This window comes from Alosa pseudoharengus, unplaced genomic scaffold (assembly GCF_046254945.1).
Source record: "Alosa pseudoharengus isolate Yale_2024_CS ecotype anadromous, Long Island Sound unplaced genomic scaffold, YU_APseudo_1.1 YU_APseudo_1.1_scf_137, whole genome shotgun sequence".
Classification (NCBI taxonomy): Eukaryota; Metazoa; Chordata; class Actinopteri; order Clupeiformes; family Clupeidae; genus Alosa; species Alosa pseudoharengus.
This window is the reverse complement of record NW_027468606.1, coordinates 7501-25452: the sequence shown is the minus strand read 5'-3', so window position 1 is coordinate 25452 and position 17952 is coordinate 7501. Positions and strand designations below refer to the sequence as shown.

Genomic DNA, 17952 nt, shown 5'->3' with positions numbered 1-17952 from the left:
TAACAGACTGCGCGGGAGCTCCAGGCGTCTTCACACATTCAAAGTCAAGGTGACCAACCCAAGCGGAAAGCCCTTTACTGCATCCCATAAAGCCTTTTGGTTCAGCCACCTCCCCAAAACATCAAAGTCCCTCCGCGCCTGCCATACCCCGCCGGCGCTCCATGGGAACAACGGCTGACAGGCCTACAAGCACTACGGCTCCACGCACAGCTAAAAAAAGACATAAAGCGAAGAATTCTCCAGCACCAGCCCCAGCTGAGACTACTAGGAGCAGGAGGAGGAGTGGCGTGAGTTCCGTTTTAATAGCTGTGATTAATCCGGCCAAGGCAAATATAAGAGCCCCAGTAGGGTCATCTGGGATGCTTAAGCGGCACGCATGATTGTCACTTCCTACTGAGGCCAGGGCTGTGGAGCGACACAAAAGCTTTACAGCTAGGCAGGCTCTCAAAAGGCTCTCCATACGGACACAGTAAAACCTCCAGAACAGTGCGGGTCACACAGGAAACTGCTTTAACTGCACGGAGTGCAAAGAGTCCCATTCCACTTGGCACCTTGGCTTATATTGTAATGTGGAACATACATCTGAGTACATTTCTCCCCGTGGACGGTAAAATCCTCCGCAAGGCACTTATGTTTTTTCTTCACTGCATTCACGCATGCTAGGTGGTGCATTTTCACATCTGTGTTCTTTTAGCGAACCTCTTTATCTGATGTAACACTGCACTGCTTCCCCAGTAGATCTTTATATTACAGGGTGTAGAGTAGCTTCCGAGAAGAATCTGAGAACTCTTAGAAAAATAATAACGGTGTCCCATTCCTACACCATTAAGACGCTGAGTACAGAATATCTACAAAGAAGAAATACATGTTTATTTAATCTGTCAGTTTTTATAGTAAAGAAAATAAGCATATCAACAATAAAACATTATCTTTACAAAATACTGGACAGGCAGTTCAAGGCAGATTGCAAAGCCGGCATTTTATAAGCGTGCATAGAAAAATACAAGTGAAAAATCTGATGTGCATTTACTGGGTGTGTATTACATTGGATCATATAACATGTGGCTGCATGTCATGTTCACCTGCTGTGTAATATATAGAGGGAGTCAGGGCCTTCATTTCATTTCTGATGTGTGTTTAGTGGATGTGAAGTACTTTGGAATATAAATTGTAAAGGTTTTTCTGCCGCGTGACACAGAGAGTACTCCGGCCTGTAAACAAACACAGAAAACAAACATACAATATGAAAAAGGCAGGATGGCTAAGTGCATATAAAAAAAAAACCTTTGATTTCTTTCAGATCTACACAAAATTATTCGGAAAGGTTTGCTTAAATCTTTGCAAGAAAAAAAAATGTTTTCCACTTGAAGAGAAGGATGAGGCATACAAGATTGTACAGGCACAAAGCATGCTGGGATTGATTTTGTGTGCACAGTGGAGGAGCGTGGACCCCACACAGCGGACGGCAGTTTCTCTCTGTGTCATTCAGAAGAAGGCGACTGGCTCCCCTGCCGTTTCTGTCTGTCTGTCTGTCTCTGGATCAAAGGAGAAGGCAGCGCTCCTTCACGCTCTTCTTGCTCTTGCCTCCCTTGCCGTTCTTCTCCTTGTTTTCGGACAGCTTTTTCGCTCTCACCTCTCGCATGAGATCAAAAAACACCTGAGGACAGCGAGAGAAAAAAAGGGGGAAACTGCTATTCTAGTACACCACAAATCCCAGCGTGCATCAAATCAATACATAGGGAGGTCAAATGTCTAGAAAATGCTACATCTTGCAAAATCCCTACTTTAAATGGCAGACAAAGTGCAAAGTCTATCAACAAGAAAAGATCTTGTGACGTACATGAACTATAGCTATCATGTGGCATGTCGGAGCATTGAGCCGACTCAATGGTCTTAAGGTCTTGCCCATGATACAACATTAGTCAATTGATTTTGTCTAGTTATTCAATTAGCTCTGGTTAGACTTAAGACTTTGCACTCGTCACATCATTCAAATTAGGGCCCACTAATTTAATATAATTTTAAAATATGTTTAAGATGCTAAATAATGTTAACAAGAATTTATTTATGATAAATTCAGAAACACCACGTTGACTGGGGCATGACATCAGCAAACAACACCTCTGTTCCACAAAAAATCCAGTGACCTTTGGCAGCGACCTTTAACTCACTCATCTCACTTCCTGATATACGGAGTCGGAACACGGTTTTGGAAAGCGTAGTTTTGTCACTACTTTCATTATAGACAGACAATCTTTTGAACCGTTTCTTTCTTACTCACTCCTCATGCGTCACGATTGCTTTAGTTCATGCAGGAGACCAGGCTCTACCCTTTGCTGGCCATCTAACATGGCCTACATCTTGGGCCAAATGCATAATAATGTTTGTGGGGAAACCCCACCCTTGGAAGAGCCATGTATCTGTGTAAAGCAGTGTTTCTCAAAGTGAGGTCCGTGGACCACTGGTGGTCCGCAAGCTATCACAAGTGGTCCGTGAGCAGACGTGGTAATGTAAAAATAATATAGTTGAGTTGTTTGCAATATTGAACCAACTTGTTTGTAAATCCAAACAGTTCTGCAACACTGCCTATGTAAGCTATGAGAATTTAAATCATAGGAATCCTCTGACATAATAAGCAAAGACAATAAGCAAGGTGGTTCAGTAAGTAAGCCTATTGTGTCTATTAGCTAGTAGATGGTTTGTGAGGTTTTTTTTTTACTGGTTAAGTGGTCCTTGGTCTGAAAAAGTTTGAGAAACACTGGTGTAAAGGGACCCTAAGGAAACCTTTTTTGCCTTTTCAGGATAGGACAGTGAAGAGACTGTCAGGAAGTGAGTGGGAGAGAGAGAGATGGGATGGGATCGGGAAATGACCCTGGATGGACTCCAGCCCAGTTCCGGGTGGGCATTTGGACCCGAATATGGTATGCCTTATAGTGCCCCCCCACCCTGAGTCACCTTATCGACGTATGCGCGTGTCTTGGCCGAGGTCTCCACGTACTGCACGCCCCACTGCTCCGCCTTCGCCCGCGCGTCGTTGGCCGCCACCTGCCGGCGGTCCTCCAGGTCAGACTTATTCCCAACCAGCAGCAGGGGGATGCTCTCCGCGTCCGGCTTCACCCGCAGGATCTGCTCTCTATGCACGCATGGAGGACAACACACACACACACACACACACACACACACACAGACACAGACACAGACACAGACACAGACACACACACACACACACACAAGCATGGCATGGAGGACAGATGGATACAGATGCACACAGCACACATAAACACATGAGCAAACACACACACAAACACACACAGATGGATACAGACACACACAGCACACATAAGCAAACACACACATACACACACGGAGGACAACACACACATGAGCAAACACACACACAACAAGCATGGATGACAACGCACAGGGAAAACACATGAATATAGACATGTACAGAAAACACACAGACAAAAACCAAACACACACACAGAGTCACTGCCAAGCTCAGGTGAACGATGGCACCTTTTCCTAAAGACATACAGTTAGTGCACCTCCAGACAAAAAGTCCCAGACTACATACCTGAACTCTGAAGATGCAGTGAAGGACTCAAGCTCAGTGATGGAGAAAACGAGGAGGAAGCCTTCGCCGCTGCGGAAGTAGTTGTCCCTGATGGCCGCGTAGTCTTCCTGTCCAGCCGTGTCCAAGATGTCTATCTGGACGTCCTCACCATCCAACACCACTTTCTTCCTGTAGCTGTCCGCTTTGGTGGGCTCGTAGTCCTCCACAAACTGAGGACAGACAAAGCACCAATCATTTATCGATCAACACAACTCAGTGCATTCTGATATCAATGAACGAGAGGAAGATCTGGATATCATACAGTTTCCTCCTCAGGCTGATACCAATGACATATCAAGAGACTGCTCACAATTTATTTGTTTGTTGCGTTGTGTTTGTTTGTTGTCGTCGCAACTACATCCTGCCTACCAAGTAAGAGTGCCATAAACAGTCGAAACGCAAGCCAGGTCAGGGTTCACCATTCCAAACCATACTGTACTGTACTGTACTGAACTGAACTGTACCACTCAAAGGAAACAAGCCATTAATGTCCCATCTGGAAATCCAAAACAAACAAACTGAGAGGTACTGAGAGATCCATGGATATCATCACCCAATTAGCTTTCTTTCAGGATCCAATGGCCTCTCATCCAGGACCTTTTCTCCTCCTCCTCTTCCTCCTCTTCCTCCATGTATAAGCTTTATGCCTTTGTATGCCACACACTTGTGACTCTGGCACAGATGTCTTCTGTATAGATATTATCACTCTAGGTCTTTTCACTCTGTCCTAAAGCCAAATACAGACGGCCGGCGATTCCCTTGTCGCCTGTCACCTCAAAGGTTAAGACATTTCACATCGTAAAGGGTTATTTTGTCTGTAATCGCTACAAGTCAGTCAGTCGCTGAATTTCATTAAAATTCCATGGTCTCACATCGCTGCATCGCCGCTAGTCTCTTCCTGTCTGAATGTGGCTTTAAGGCTCTCTCTCTCTCTCTCTCGCCGCTAAGTGACCACAAGGCTCTGTGCCCCCTGCCGTGCCGCGCTGGCGTGACGCCTGGCACTGGTGACCGATGGGCAGGTGGCGGGTCAGTGGGGGCACTCACCTCGTCGTACATGAACTGCAGCGTGAGCGCCGACTTGCCAACGCCGCCACTCCCAACCATGATGACCTTGTGGAGGCTCAGGGAGCTCTGGTTCTTGGACTTGGTAGAGGCCATGGCTCGAGTCGCCACACACACACACACACACGCTCACACACTCTCCCTCTCTCTCTCTTTCTCTCCCCCTCACACACACGCTCACTCAAATACACACGGCCAAAAACCACTGCACCCACCTGCAAAGATGAAAGAAAGAAAATAGAGAAAATGCTGTTAAAGTAACAAAAGTGTATTAAAGGTGAAATATGAAGCGTCAGCTGTTAAAATTTCTCTATTTTATTTCTATTTCTATTCTCTGTTATGTACAATAACCTGCACAAGAATACAGAATACTGGGAAATTTCACTTCATCTTTCTGCATCCTTAAGTCAAATGCTACATGTTCCAACTTTGTTTGACTCTCAGGACAAAGCGTTTTAAATGGCTAGTCAATATCAGACAGAGATGAGTGGTTAGATCATAGATGGATTCCTTAATGAGACCGTATTAGCTCAGGTTTGCTTTACTTAGCTTTTCGACTGAGAAAATATAATAGCTAGGTAAAAAATAATACAGAAATATTATATAAATATAATTGCTAGGTAAAAAAACAAAACTCACAAGGGTGTTTGCTCTGCAGAGATAGTCATTTCATTGTACAGTTCAAGGGCACTAACTCATGGCTACACTTCTGTTCCAGAGTTCTTCTCCGAGACGGGAAACAAACACAGGAGACTGTTTTGTTGTCAGAGTGCGCATGCACTCTCACGGGAGGAAATGCCATAAATGCCATAACAGCCACCCATATAAACTGTAAATCACCGGACCAAAGAGCAACAACCACCACCACTGGTAGATTTCACTCACTTAAGACATTTCAGACACATTAGAAACGTCATTTAGTCAATTATATTTCTATGGTCAACTTATTTACTTGACTGGGAAGCACTCCATGTACAGTAAGTAAGAGTTACTGGACTTGACCTCATAGTGGTCAATGATGGCATCTGTCCATGCAGCCAATCTCCCAGCACAACAGCAACAAGAACACAACAACAGGAAGTGGAACTTGGTGTGGCACTACCGGCACCATGTACTGAGCATATCACATGACATTTGACTTAGCCAAGCCTTTCATCCTAAACCACTTGCAGGAAAATATAGACACCACAGAGCTTTCAGTGGCACTAACGAAACGATCACCGCGAGCACCCAGCCTGTAGTGCCACTGCCACCGCATGGCACCCTGCTCACTTTCCCCTAAGTGTCTATCAGCTGTATAGGACCTACACAGTTAAAAGACTGATAAGTGATAGGAACTATACAGTTAAAAGACTGATAGGACCTACACAGTTAAAAGACTGATAAGTGATAGGACCTATACAGTTAAAAGACTGATAAGTGATAGGAACTATACAGTTAAAAGACTGATAGGAACTACACAGTTAAAAGACTGATAGGTGATAGGAACTATACAGTTAAAAGACTGATAGGTGATAGGAACTATACAGTTAAAAGAGTGATAGGTGATAGAAACTATAGGCTACAGTTGATAGACTGATAGGTGATGGGACCTATACAGCTGATAGACACTTGGGGGAAGAGAGAAGGGTGCCATGCCATCACAGCACCTATGATATCCATCATGAGGGTCTAACTAACTAAGATGGGCGTGGTGGAGCAGAGTTACCGTCACCGACCATCGGTCGACCCGGGTTCGATTCCCACCGTTGCAAGTCTGTGTCGCTTCGGATAGAAGTGCCTGCTAAATATCAGTCAACGTTAACTTTATTGTTGAGACACAACTGAGCATTCACTTTCAAAGAACCCATGAAGTCATCACAGGCAAAGCCTTCTCCACAGCCACATCACCACTGGCTCCTATGATGTCTGAGGCCTTATAGCGAAACGATCACCGCGAGCACCCAGCCTGTAGTGTTGAAAAAGAGATTTTATATCTCAATGAGACTAACCTGGTTAAATAAAGGTTATAATAATAATAATAATAATAATAATAGCCGAGGCTGACCTTACATATGTGGGTCACTTTGTTTATCAATAAAACGGCTGTACTGTGCAGCAAGCCATGCGCTTTTCATTTCTGTTACTATGAAGTTGTTCTTGCAAAATAGCTGCTCCTGCAGTACAAACTATGAAGCTGTGCAGGCTCCTCTCTACCTTCAGAGAGACTGACATACTAGGTCAAAAGAAGGAGCATCATTTTTCAATTTTTCTTCAGTACCAGTAAAGTATTCTTAAAATATAAATTGATGACCATTACAGTTCTCATATTTGTACTATGCTACTACTACTGGGATGACAACAGAGTACAGACCTACCAGAAGCATAACTGTAAAAGCATTGGAATTGCCCAAGGTTTCACTGACACACGGATCATGTGAGTGAGCATGACAGAGCTCAAAGTCATGCACAGGTGGTGACACACCTGAGAGGCTATCTACCTGAGAGAATAGCTGTTAAGGGGTGTGCTGGATTAAAAATTAGCACAGATCAGGATTAAAGACTGTTGTGAAGAGAATGAGATGCCAGATCAGTGTTTGTCTGCAAGTTACAACCAAAAAGCAACTACCAAGGTAACTATTCAAAGAACAGATAGGCTAGCCTATGGGCTTATCCTCCAAAAAGTATACACAGCAGCCTATAAACAATATATTTAGTGCAGAGCACGGAAAGTAAATTACGTTAAGATAGGCTACCCCATCACAAAATATTGAAACAAAGGAAACACACGTAGGGTATACCGTAATCATATGTAACACAACTTTAAACAAACAACAAATTAATTTGAGACATCAACAAATGCATTATAGTTTACTGACAAAGCGGCTAGGTCTGAAATTGGTAGGGAATCGAAAAGTTGCCTTCCCTGTTGCACTGCCTAGAGCCCGCCTCCTGCAAGTTGTTGATAGGCTGCATGAATAACAGAGCGACGTAACTATGGTGTATCTTGTCCCGCATAGCGTTTTACGGCTGTCAATCAAACGTCGCACAAAACGAGAAGTAGCAAAACCCTGTACAAGTAACTTTGCAACCAAATGTATCAAAACGCGGACGGAAATATAGTAGCCTAACCTATGATTTATCACCGTAGTTTAGAAAACCAAAGACATAACTCACCGAACACCTTATATGGTAAAAAAAATCCCGCCTGGACCCTTTGTTTTCTTGGAAAGATTGTAGGCAAAATAATCCGCCGTTAGTCGAGTTCCATCCTTCCCAAACTTTTTTGTCATAACCGGAAGTTTATTGGGAGGTTATCAAAAGGATGTGAGGTCAGACAACCAATCCACAGCATTTCTTCTTACAGTTGAGTTAGCTGTATTGATGTGTAACATTTAGTCTCTCTCTTAGCACAGCGATTTGTAGCTGTTTTTTTTTTCCTTTTCTTTCCAGTATTTCATGGAGTTCTCCCGTCACACAACTAATTGGTTATATGGCTATGGGAAATAATGAAATCCCATAGTGAGTAGACCAACTAAAATTATAGCCTACCTTAGTATAGTGTGAAGTATTGATATATCCTTTTGTTTGGGGAATACATTGATTTTTAAGGACGGATGGAACAGGTGCTCCACTTAAGATTACTTAGGCTACTTCTTTTACTGTATTTTATGTATGTGTTTATGTCTGTGTCAGAGTAACATTGCCATAGATGCTTGGTGTGTGTGTGTGTGTGTGTGTGTGTGTGTGTGTGTGTGTGTGTGTGTATGTGTACACCGTTGTGTTAAATGTGTCTATGCTGTAACACATGCCTCGAGGACATTAACGTTTTTTTTTGTCTAAATCTAAGTATACCCTTCATTTACAGTGGTAGAGCTGTAACTTGAAGTATAGCCTACTGTTTTCGACAAAACAAGACCTCTGAACTGGGTATGAAAAGCTTTCGTTGTCATAGACTGCAGCATATCAGACCACAGACGGCAGACGGACCTCAGCTGTAGTTGCACTACATGGCAGAAGGGTGTCGCTCTTCAATAACTTTAAATGTAGGCCTACCTACATGCGTTTCAATGTGTTATTTGCGCAAAGAATTCGTGGACCAAACGATAAAAAAAATGACAACAGCAAAGCAATCTCAGAAAATCGTCATGCAAGGAGTGAGTTCATTAGGCTTATGTGATATTAATTAATATCAATTGGCTTTTTTTTTATCATGTAGCCCATCACATGTTATTACTGTAATAGCCTAGATGTAGTCAATCATTGAGGATCTGATAGGTTACGCGGGGATAGGTAGGTCAGTTTTGATCCAGTGTTCAAATGTTCCAGAGTTTCAAGGGTTGTGTGCATGAGACAAAAATAATTAAGGGTTGCGGTGAAAAGAAAACAGACCCCAGTGTGTTCGGCAATTCCTGGTGTCAGTTTTGATTATCCGAAGTCAGCTGGAATCTAGTTAGCCCACCATTGCACACACACACACACACACACGCACGCACGCACACACAGTGGCCAAATTGCGCTGGCGCCTCAGTCGAAACTTTTACAGGTTAAGCCACAGAGCATCGACACACATCCCATAAATGCTTCCTTGGCTAGATGTTAAAGACTTCTCAGTTTTGTTTCCCTTGCAAGAAACGGTCTTGGATGGCACCATAACAACATGGCAAATGAAAAGATCTTCTGTCAAAAGGGCTTTCTTTAAAGAGGTTCCAAGCCTACAAAGGAATCCTTTAAACGCCTAATTGCAACTTTCAGAATAGCAGTTTTCATTCGTTAGTTTCTTAAAAAGTGTATAGGCTCTCTAAATAAATCTAATTTAATGTAAATGAGAATGACTTATTAAATCGATGCATTGAAACACACAATGAGAAAATGAGGAGTCATGAACATAGAATGATGGGAAGAAATGTATGTGGAAAATGATCACTGCCTGTTTTATTTGTATTAAAATAGCACACGTTAAGAGAGAAAATCTATTATTATTAGTAATCTATTATTACATCAAAAGTAAAAGGTTTCCCATTTCAAGGGTAGCTGTTGCGATCGTCACCTAGTTGGCACCTAGGCTAGCTCTCAAAACTCTCAGCGCATGTAATCAAAGAACATGACGGCTGATTCTTAAATAATTGTTAGGCCTATTAGTTGTTAATTTAGCGGTTGCGTCCCCTTTTCGACTGAGCCTCATCGGAAATTTGCTTTTCTATAGCCGCGAGGCATAATCTCCCAAAATCCCGGAGTAGGAGGAACACCCCACGTGGTTCAACTCGTATAAAAAGTTTCTGACTATTGTGGCACAATGTCGTGATTGCAAGGAGTAAAGCCGCTCTGATGATCACGTCTCCTTACGCCCAAGTGAACGAGGACGTAGCCGAAATCTTTACTGAAGTCAGTCATTCTGGACGAAGACAAAGGGGGTCTACACCTGAGCAAATAAGAGCAAAACGAATGACAAACTGGATACACCATTTTACGAGAAATTATCACAATAACTTCGCGTTTTTAAATCTCTTACCGTTATGGATTTTCCTTACTGACTTTTGGTCTGCGGCCAACGGATGACTTGACAATTCTGTCAAGTGACAGAGGTACCGCTTAAATATTTACATATTTACATACCGTTGATGTTTATTATACCAGCCGACACGCATTTCGCGATGGCATGAGACGGCAGGCACTGCGCTTAAGTGCAGTAAGTCAACTTGATCATTTTGCTTGGGAAAACGGGCTGAGCCTACTGTCTCGGCGGCGCACGGCATAGGCAACATCAGAGAATGACCAAAGACCCTAGTGTAAAGGAATAGATATCACAAGGAATTATTCAGCTTTTCTACACCCAGTCCATTCATCCATAATATCGCATGAAGGACAGTCATTCTTTACTCTTTCATGGACAAAGTGGATTTTACAACTCGATCAATAGACCCTTCTTCTCTCCGCACTGCACTTAAGCTGGTGTTTGTATAGAGAACGGTGATTTTGGGAATACGAACAAAAGGTGTCTGTACCCACCTTTTTGACGAACTAAAGCCACACGATTGAACTGGCGTGGGTTTTCGAATAACTTGAAAGGAAGATGATAAAGTTTATCACAAAAGTGGTCTGTTTTGTGGCGTGCGTACTCTCCATCCGCTGTACACCGGCCCCCGAGACCCAGACAGTGTCCCAGGATACCTGCGCTTCTTGCGGAATCGGTCAGACGGAGGAGTCGAGGAGGATGGACATAGATTTTTTGGAGGCAGTGAAAAGGCATATTCTGAACAGGTTACAGATGCGGGAGCGACCCAACATCACCCACCCCATCCCGAAGGCGGCGATGGTAACTGCGTTAAGGAAACTTCACGCGGGGAAAGTAAGGGAGGACGGGAGAGTGGAAATCCCAAACCTTGATGGACACGCGAGTTACCACAACGAGGTGGAGGAGGAAACTTCAGAGATCATCAGTTTCGCGGAAACAGGTGTGTAAACAGCCTATTAGCCAAGTGACTTTCCCATTAGGTGGTATGAGAAGCAGAAAGGGACCATGCGCATGGTGGGTCTGTAGTTGGCCGGTCCATTAGGTTATCTTACCCCCTGATGGCTGTTGTCCAAAGAGAAATATATTCATGTGAGGTCGTACGCGTAGTCAAGGCCGCACTTATTTTTGGCGGAATGAAAAATGGAGCAATTGCATAGAAGCCTGCCATTAAAAATCAGAATAGGCTTGTAAATGGTGGAAATATATATATAGGCTACATGTTTTGCGGGGTCTATTTAATTTTAGTCTCTGGATAATGTTGTTTAACATTTAAGTCTCGTTCGAGCAAAAAAAAAAAGGGATATTCTCATGCTTGTCTCCTACAATTTAGGCTATCTTTTCTGGAACGAGCCTCATAAGAACATGGGTGCGTGTCTGCGCCAAATCACACACGCCCTCCTTTGTCCCGAGACGGAGAGGAGTCGGTCAAAATCATATTTTGGGGAGTAACTTGGGTGGTGACGGGTAAATGTAGCCAGACGAAAGACCATTCACTCAGTAACAGAGATTCCACATGATTTTATGAAAAAATCCAACCTTTGACACCACGCGCCATACGCTGAGTAAAACCCAACAGCGAGGTTTCCCTGGTCTGTCAGAGACAGAGCAGCACGTCACATGCTTATTTACCAATACTGAAGTGTGCCCGCAGACCATCTGGAGATTTTGCGGCACAGAAGCTGGTAACGCGATTCCATTTGATTCTGTGCTAAGAAAAAACAACAATAATAGAGAAAACAACAAAAACAAAATTCACCAAACGATACTAGTTTATTAGTTATTCGAGGTAACCGTTTACATCGCTTGTAAAGGATCAGGTCTGTCTTTGGCCACTCATGTTTTGAGACGATCCACTATAAAACATCTCTGTATGTGTGTATGTGTGTGCGTGCGCGCGCAGGCGCGAGCGCTGTTTTCCCTCTGGCGCCGACCGCAGTCCTCCCTTCCTCCGTCGCCCCCTTGCCTTTTGGCGAAGCGGCAAAGACACCCGGGGTTCTGGCTGCCAGCTGGATGTGGCTCCGTGACAAGTTCCAGGAACAATTTGTTGAGAAGCCTCATAAAGGCGACTTGAAATGATCAATGAAGCCTCATGCTTCGCCTCTGACAGAGATCAGCCCCTGCCAGTTTGGGCTTCTTGGATGCTCTTCTCATGTGTTTTGTGGTTTGGATTGACAGTGGCTGTGCGGATCTCTCAACAGCAGGTATACTAGAAGGTTAAAATCAGTAGGCCTACTGGTCAGTATATTTGGGCAAAGGCGTTCCTGTGGTTTGGATGTGGTGCCTGCAATTCCTCTCTTGATTTGTGTTTGCGACTTTTTTTTCCGATACTTGAGTCAATATAAAACTTGCAGTTTTGTACAGAGACAGAGTGAACATGCAGCCACAGTGATCTGGTTAACACAAACAAACTATTCTAAGAGAAAAACACCCCCACCCATCTCTCTCTCTCTCTCTCTCTCTCTCTCTTCCTCTCTCTCTGTGTAATTCAACGAAATGAGATCTTACAGTGGAGGAATACATGAGTAAACAATTCCCATTGGTAATGCCCTCTCAGGTGCTCTGTGTGGGACCCAGTCGTTATCCTCACTGACAGATAGGACCCCGGTGCACTCGTGTGTCCGCCACTGGCCGCTCTTGGTCAGGATTTTGGTGGTTTTTGGTCAGCCTGGTGGTTTTCCGTGTGTGTGTGTGTGTGTGTGTGTGTGTGTGTGTGTGTGTGTGTGTGTGTGTGTGTGTGTGTGTGTGTGTGTGTGTGCTGTGGATGGCGAGAGACTGCAGCGGAGCCCACCGGCAGCAGAAGGGGGGACCCCCCCCCCCCCCCCCCCTTCGCTCCTCAGCCTCTCGCCCCTTGCCCCTGCTCCTCCCGAGCCTTATTAGAATGCAGGGTGACCCAGGGACATGACAGACCAGGCCGGCTCACACTCACACACTCACACACACACACACAGACATACTCACTTACACTCACATAAACACACACACGCACACACACAAACTCACACTCACAATCACATGGGTATTTGGTTGCTTGAGCATATTGTCCTGCCTTGCGGTTGTGTGTGTGTGTGTGTGTGTGTGTGTGTGTGTGTGTGTGTGTGTGTGTGTGTGTGTGTGTAAAACCCCCTTTTCTTTTGTACCATGATGAGTGAGTGCTGTGTGTGTGTGTGTGGACAGATAGGGCCCCTCACTCTTTCTCTATCTTTCTCTGGGACTGTGTGTGTATGTGTGTATTTATGTGTGAGTGTGTTTATGTGTGTGTGTGTGTGTGTGTGTGTGTGTGTGTGTGTGTGTGTGTGTGTGTGTGTGTGTGTGTGTGTGTGTGTGTGTGTGTGTGTGTGAGAGAGAGAGAGAGAGAGTGTGTTTAATGTTTAATTGCAGACAAGTACTGCAAGCATATGATGGCTGTCAAGCACCTCTTTGTTACCATAGACAGAAACAGGACAAGTTGGTGGAACAGAAAGAGAGCGCAGATTATATTTCCTAAAGAGAATACAAGCAGACAAATATGCCCACTTGCCTCCATCGCTGCCTAATCGCTGCTTAATCACAACAATCATAAACCGCATTAGCCAAATAATCCTGGGGCTAAAGTGGGCTGCTAATGTTTTTGTCACTCGCTGTCAATCAAAACAAAGTGTTTTGGAGCCGTTCTCAGGTGTGGGGTTTTGCTGTTTCAGCAGGCAGACGTTGAGTAATGACCCTCAGATTAGCTGCTTTGCGCTGGGCGGCGTGCCGCTGTACGTGTGGGGACATGCCGGGCAGCCACACGGCTACAGGCCTCTGCGGTAGGGCACACCCAGGTATTGTTCTGTCCCGCTGTTACAAGGCAGCCAGAGTTGGTTAGTTGGTTGTGTGTTTGGTGTGTGGTGTGTGTGTGGTGTGTGTGTGTGTGTGTGTGTGTGTGTTGGGTTGGGTTCTCCATCAGCCACACACACACACACACACACATACACTCACACAACATACACTCACACTACATACATACACACACAAACACACTGTTCTCCATCAGCCACAGACACGCACACACACACACACACACATACACACACACACATCACACACACACATACACACACAAACACACTGTTCTCCATCAGCCACACACACACACACACATACACACACAAACACCACTGGTCTCCATCAGCAGACGCAGACACATCTCTTTGCACTGTGCGGAGTAGAGGTTAGTGAGGGCACACAAACTCCACGATGTGGTCAGTAGAGTTACCATAAGAGGTCAGATAGACCTATGTAAAGCTGTGTGTTGGCGTGCTCTTCTCTCACCCTGTGGGCAGTGTGTGTGTGTGTGTGTGCATTTTTCCCAGTGCAACGCAGGCTGAGGGAAACGAGAGAGAGAGAGAGAGAGAGAGAGAGAGAGATAGAGAGTCTGGCATCTAGAGATCAGTTACAGCACAGCAGCAGAGCGTGCAGAGGGATGAGCACAGAGGCCGAGAGCCTACACTGCCCTCCCCCCACGTGACCGGCCGTCTAGACGAGCTCTCATTCCGCCCCAGACTTAAACTCCCTGCCGCCAGCGCCGCGCCGCGCTCGCTCGCTCCCAGTGCGGTCGCCGTCACGGCCGGGCGGGCGGAGAGCGAAACGCTCTCAAGCGGTGGCTCAGGAAGAGGCGTCGTGCGTCGACTACTTGTACTCGAGTCACGAGGGGTTTTAGGGAAGCATGTTTCTGTCTCAAAGGGCGACTGAAAAAAAAAAAGACAGCAGCAGCCAACATCCTGACCAATTTAAACTTTCAAGTGCAGTTTATTTTCAGCGTCATCGAATATGCAACTATTATTATATAACTTGAGATGCCTGGGCAAAAAGCACCATCCCATGAGGAGGAATCTTCAGTTTGCCCATGAACTCACACACGCATACACACACACACACACACACACACAAACACACACACAAAAGCCGCCTGTCTTCGGCTAAGTTGTGTCTTGTTTTTATCTCGTCCCATTGAAGCTCCTATTTGAATGCTGGTGAATAGCGTGTTTTTCAGGCAGCTCTTTCTTGTGGGGGTATTTGAAAGGGCCTCATCCATCATGCTGACCAGCTGTTTGTGTCAACCCTGACAAATCAGTTAATACACAGGAGAACAAATCATCTCACGTCGGCTTATGGGCCGGCTCACCGCCCGGGCCCCCCCATGCAGACCACAATTAATGACAGGCTGGACTAGCGCGTCGGCCTCAACGCACAACACGACATGACACAAGCAGCCGTTTGATTATAGTTATTACTTGACAGGACTGTCATTAGGAAAAGAACACACAAACAAGCGACAAAACAAAAACGCTGAAAACATCACAGCAAAGCAAAGCAAAGGCAAAGCAAAGGCAAAGCAAAACCAAACAAAACCAAGGGGAGTGTTTTTCTCTGAGTCATAACATGGTCTATGTCATGCAAATCCAGCTGCCCTTTCTCCTTGCTTTCCACTCTTCCCTTTATCATGTTTCTTTCTTTCTTTCTTTCTGTCTTTTTCTTCTTCTTTTTTTTTGCTTTATCATGCTTCCACTGTAAAGCTGTGCTCTCAATGCGGGGCTGCATCCTCTGCTTCCTTTTACATCATTGTGTGTCTATGAGGCTCGCTGAGCGCCGGGTTACAGCCGCTTTCACAGCCAAGCCTTTGAACCTTTGTGCTTGTGTCCCCTTCATAAGCTGCCCCCCCCCCCCCCCCCCTCCACACACACACACACACACACCACCAGCCCCTCGTTCCCTCTTCGCCTTGACTGCGGGCCAACTGGGTCCAACCCCGAGCCCACGCTGTCATCGCTTTTGGGACCACGTTACGGCGTGGGGCGAAAAACTAGCAGGGATGAGGAGGAAGGCCCGAGGGTGCCTGTGCCACCAGCAGCACCCGTCTGAATAGCCCTGAATAGCCCTGAGGGACGAATAGCCCAGGGGAGAGCGAAAAAGGTGACAGCAGAACAGATCGTGACAAGTCCCCCCACCCAAGTTGCCTTTAAAGTGGAAGGCTTAACACCATCTGATACCTTTAAGTTGACGCGGGCCCACTTCTTTGAAATGTTCAGCGAGTGTGTGAAGGGGCGGTCTGCCCACTGTGCATGTTAATGTCTCTCTTAAACACAGGCGTCTCTTCCCCTATAGCTGGTGGAACTGATGGAAACTTTCAGGGGGCGGCTAATCGGCGCCTCACAAAAGCACTCAAACTGAGAGGGTCCTGTGTCTCGGTTACGTAAGACCTACAGCTCAGCCACTCAAAGAGAGTGAATCTAAACATTCTCCTTCTTCTTCTCCCTCTTCTTTTTCTTCTTCTTCTCCCTCCTCCTCCTCTTCCTCCTCTCCTTCTTTATTCGTCTCCACAGATGAGCTGGTGTCCTCCAAGTCGAGCCTCTTCTTCGTCATCTCCAACGAGGGGAACCAGAACCTCTACGTGTCCCAGGCCAGCCTGTGGCTGTACTTCAAGCTGCTGCCCTCGACGTCGGAGAAGGGCCCGCGCCGCAAGGTGACGGTCAAGGTGTACTTCCAGGAGCCGGGCCTGAGCAGCAAGTGGAACCTGGTGGAGAAGCGTGTGGACCTCAAGCGCAGCGGCTGGCACACCTTCCCACTGACCGAGGCTGTGAAGCTGGTCTTCAGCAAGGGCGACCGGCGGCAGAACCTGGACATCCGTTGCGAGGGATGCGACGAGTCGGGCGTGATCCCCTCGCTGGTCAACCCCGCCGACGAGTCGCACCGGCCCTTCCTGGTGGTCCAGGCGCGCCTGGCTGACAACAAGCACCGCATCCGCAAGCGCGGCCTGGAGTGCGATGGCACCAACAGCCTGTGCTGCCGGCAGCAGTTCTACATCGACTTTCGGCTCATCGGCTGGAACGACTGGATCATCGCCCCGTCCGGGTACTTCGGGAACTACTGCGAGGGCAACTGCCCGGCCTACATGGCGGGGGTGCCGGGGTCGGCGTCCTCGTTCCACACGGCGGTGGTCAACCAGTACCGCATGCGTGGCATGAGCCCCGGCTCGATGAACTCCTGCTGCATCCCCACCAAACTCAGCACCATGTCCATGCTCTACTTCGACGACGAGTACAACATCGTCAAGAGAGACGTCCCCAACATGATCGTGGAGGAGTGCGGCTGTGCTTGAGTCTTATTTAAAACAACAAGCAGGAAAGAAAAAACGAGTAAATACGAAGAAACACACAAAAAGAAACTGAGAGGGGAGGGGACTCACGTTGGACTTTTGTACACAGAAAATAATATTGCAAGAATAATTATAGTAACAAAGTAATATTTATGAACATTTTCTTGAACACCAGCACACACAGTTGACCGCGTTCATGGGCACAACCACAGATGCCGCACAGAAAGACACACACACACACACACACACGCACACACACACACACACACACACACACACACACTCAAATGCAAACACACGTCATGCACACAGTTATACAAGCATGCACAGAACATTGTGTACATATTATTTATGTTTGTTAATATTCCTGGTAGAAGCATTTATCAGTTCTGCCAGCTTGTGATTCAGTCAAGTTTTATAAACAAAGGTTTGTAAAATAACTTAGGTCACAACGTTTAAAGGGATGCAGAAGAGATGGTGATTTATGAGTTTGTATCGTTAATCTTTTTTTTTATTCAATATTTGCCATTTTGTCTTTTCTTGTATTCAAAAAATTTAGAATTCTCACATGCTCTGACAAAAGACACAAAAAGGAGCCTTAGACAACCAGTAAGGGAGTCTATTTGGACTGCCAAAACCAACCCTGCCTCTCTCCAAATAGTATCT

General features: G+C 45.8%; 2 protein-coding genes across 3 annotated transcripts in view; one reads left to right on the top strand and one right to left on the bottom strand.

Annotated features, from left to right (window-relative positions):
- Nucleotides 1-849: 849 nt before the first annotated feature.
- On the bottom strand, nucleotides 850-7940 carry LOC143122304 (ras-related protein Ral-B-like). 2 transcript variants are annotated; one of them, XM_076283133.1, is made up of 5 exons: nucleotides 7835-7940; nucleotides 4661-4893; nucleotides 3578-3786; nucleotides 2956-3133; nucleotides 850-1657 (listed from the first exon to the last, which is right to left on the bottom strand). In XM_076283133.1, exons 2-5 carry the CDS (start codon nucleotides 4772-4774, stop codon nucleotides 1541-1543), a joined length of 618 nt encoding a protein of 205 aa, XP_076139248.1. In that variant the 5' UTR covers nucleotides 4775-4893; nucleotides 7835-7940; the 3' UTR covers nucleotides 850-1540. The 2 variants fall into 2 exon arrangements, with proteins under 2 accessions (XP_076139248.1, XP_076139249.1); XM_076283134.1 differs by lacking the exon at nucleotides 7835-7940 and adding an exon at nucleotides 5318-5421.
- Nucleotides 7941-9976: 2036 nt separating this feature from the next.
- The window catches only part of LOC143122303 (inhibin beta B chain-like), a 9332-nt gene continuing 1356 nt past the window's right edge, over nucleotides 9977-17952 (top strand). The window contains exons 1-2 of the mRNA XM_076283132.1: nucleotides 9977-11112; nucleotides 16514-17952. The exon at nucleotides 16514-17952 is cut by the window's right edge and continues 1356 nt beyond it. Of these exons, the coding sequence (XP_076139247.1) occupies nucleotides 10731-11112; nucleotides 16514-17289 (1158 nt within the window). The 5' untranslated portion in view covers nucleotides 9977-10730 and the 3' untranslated portion in view covers nucleotides 17290-17952. The remainder of the gene's footprint in view (nucleotides 11113-16513) is intronic.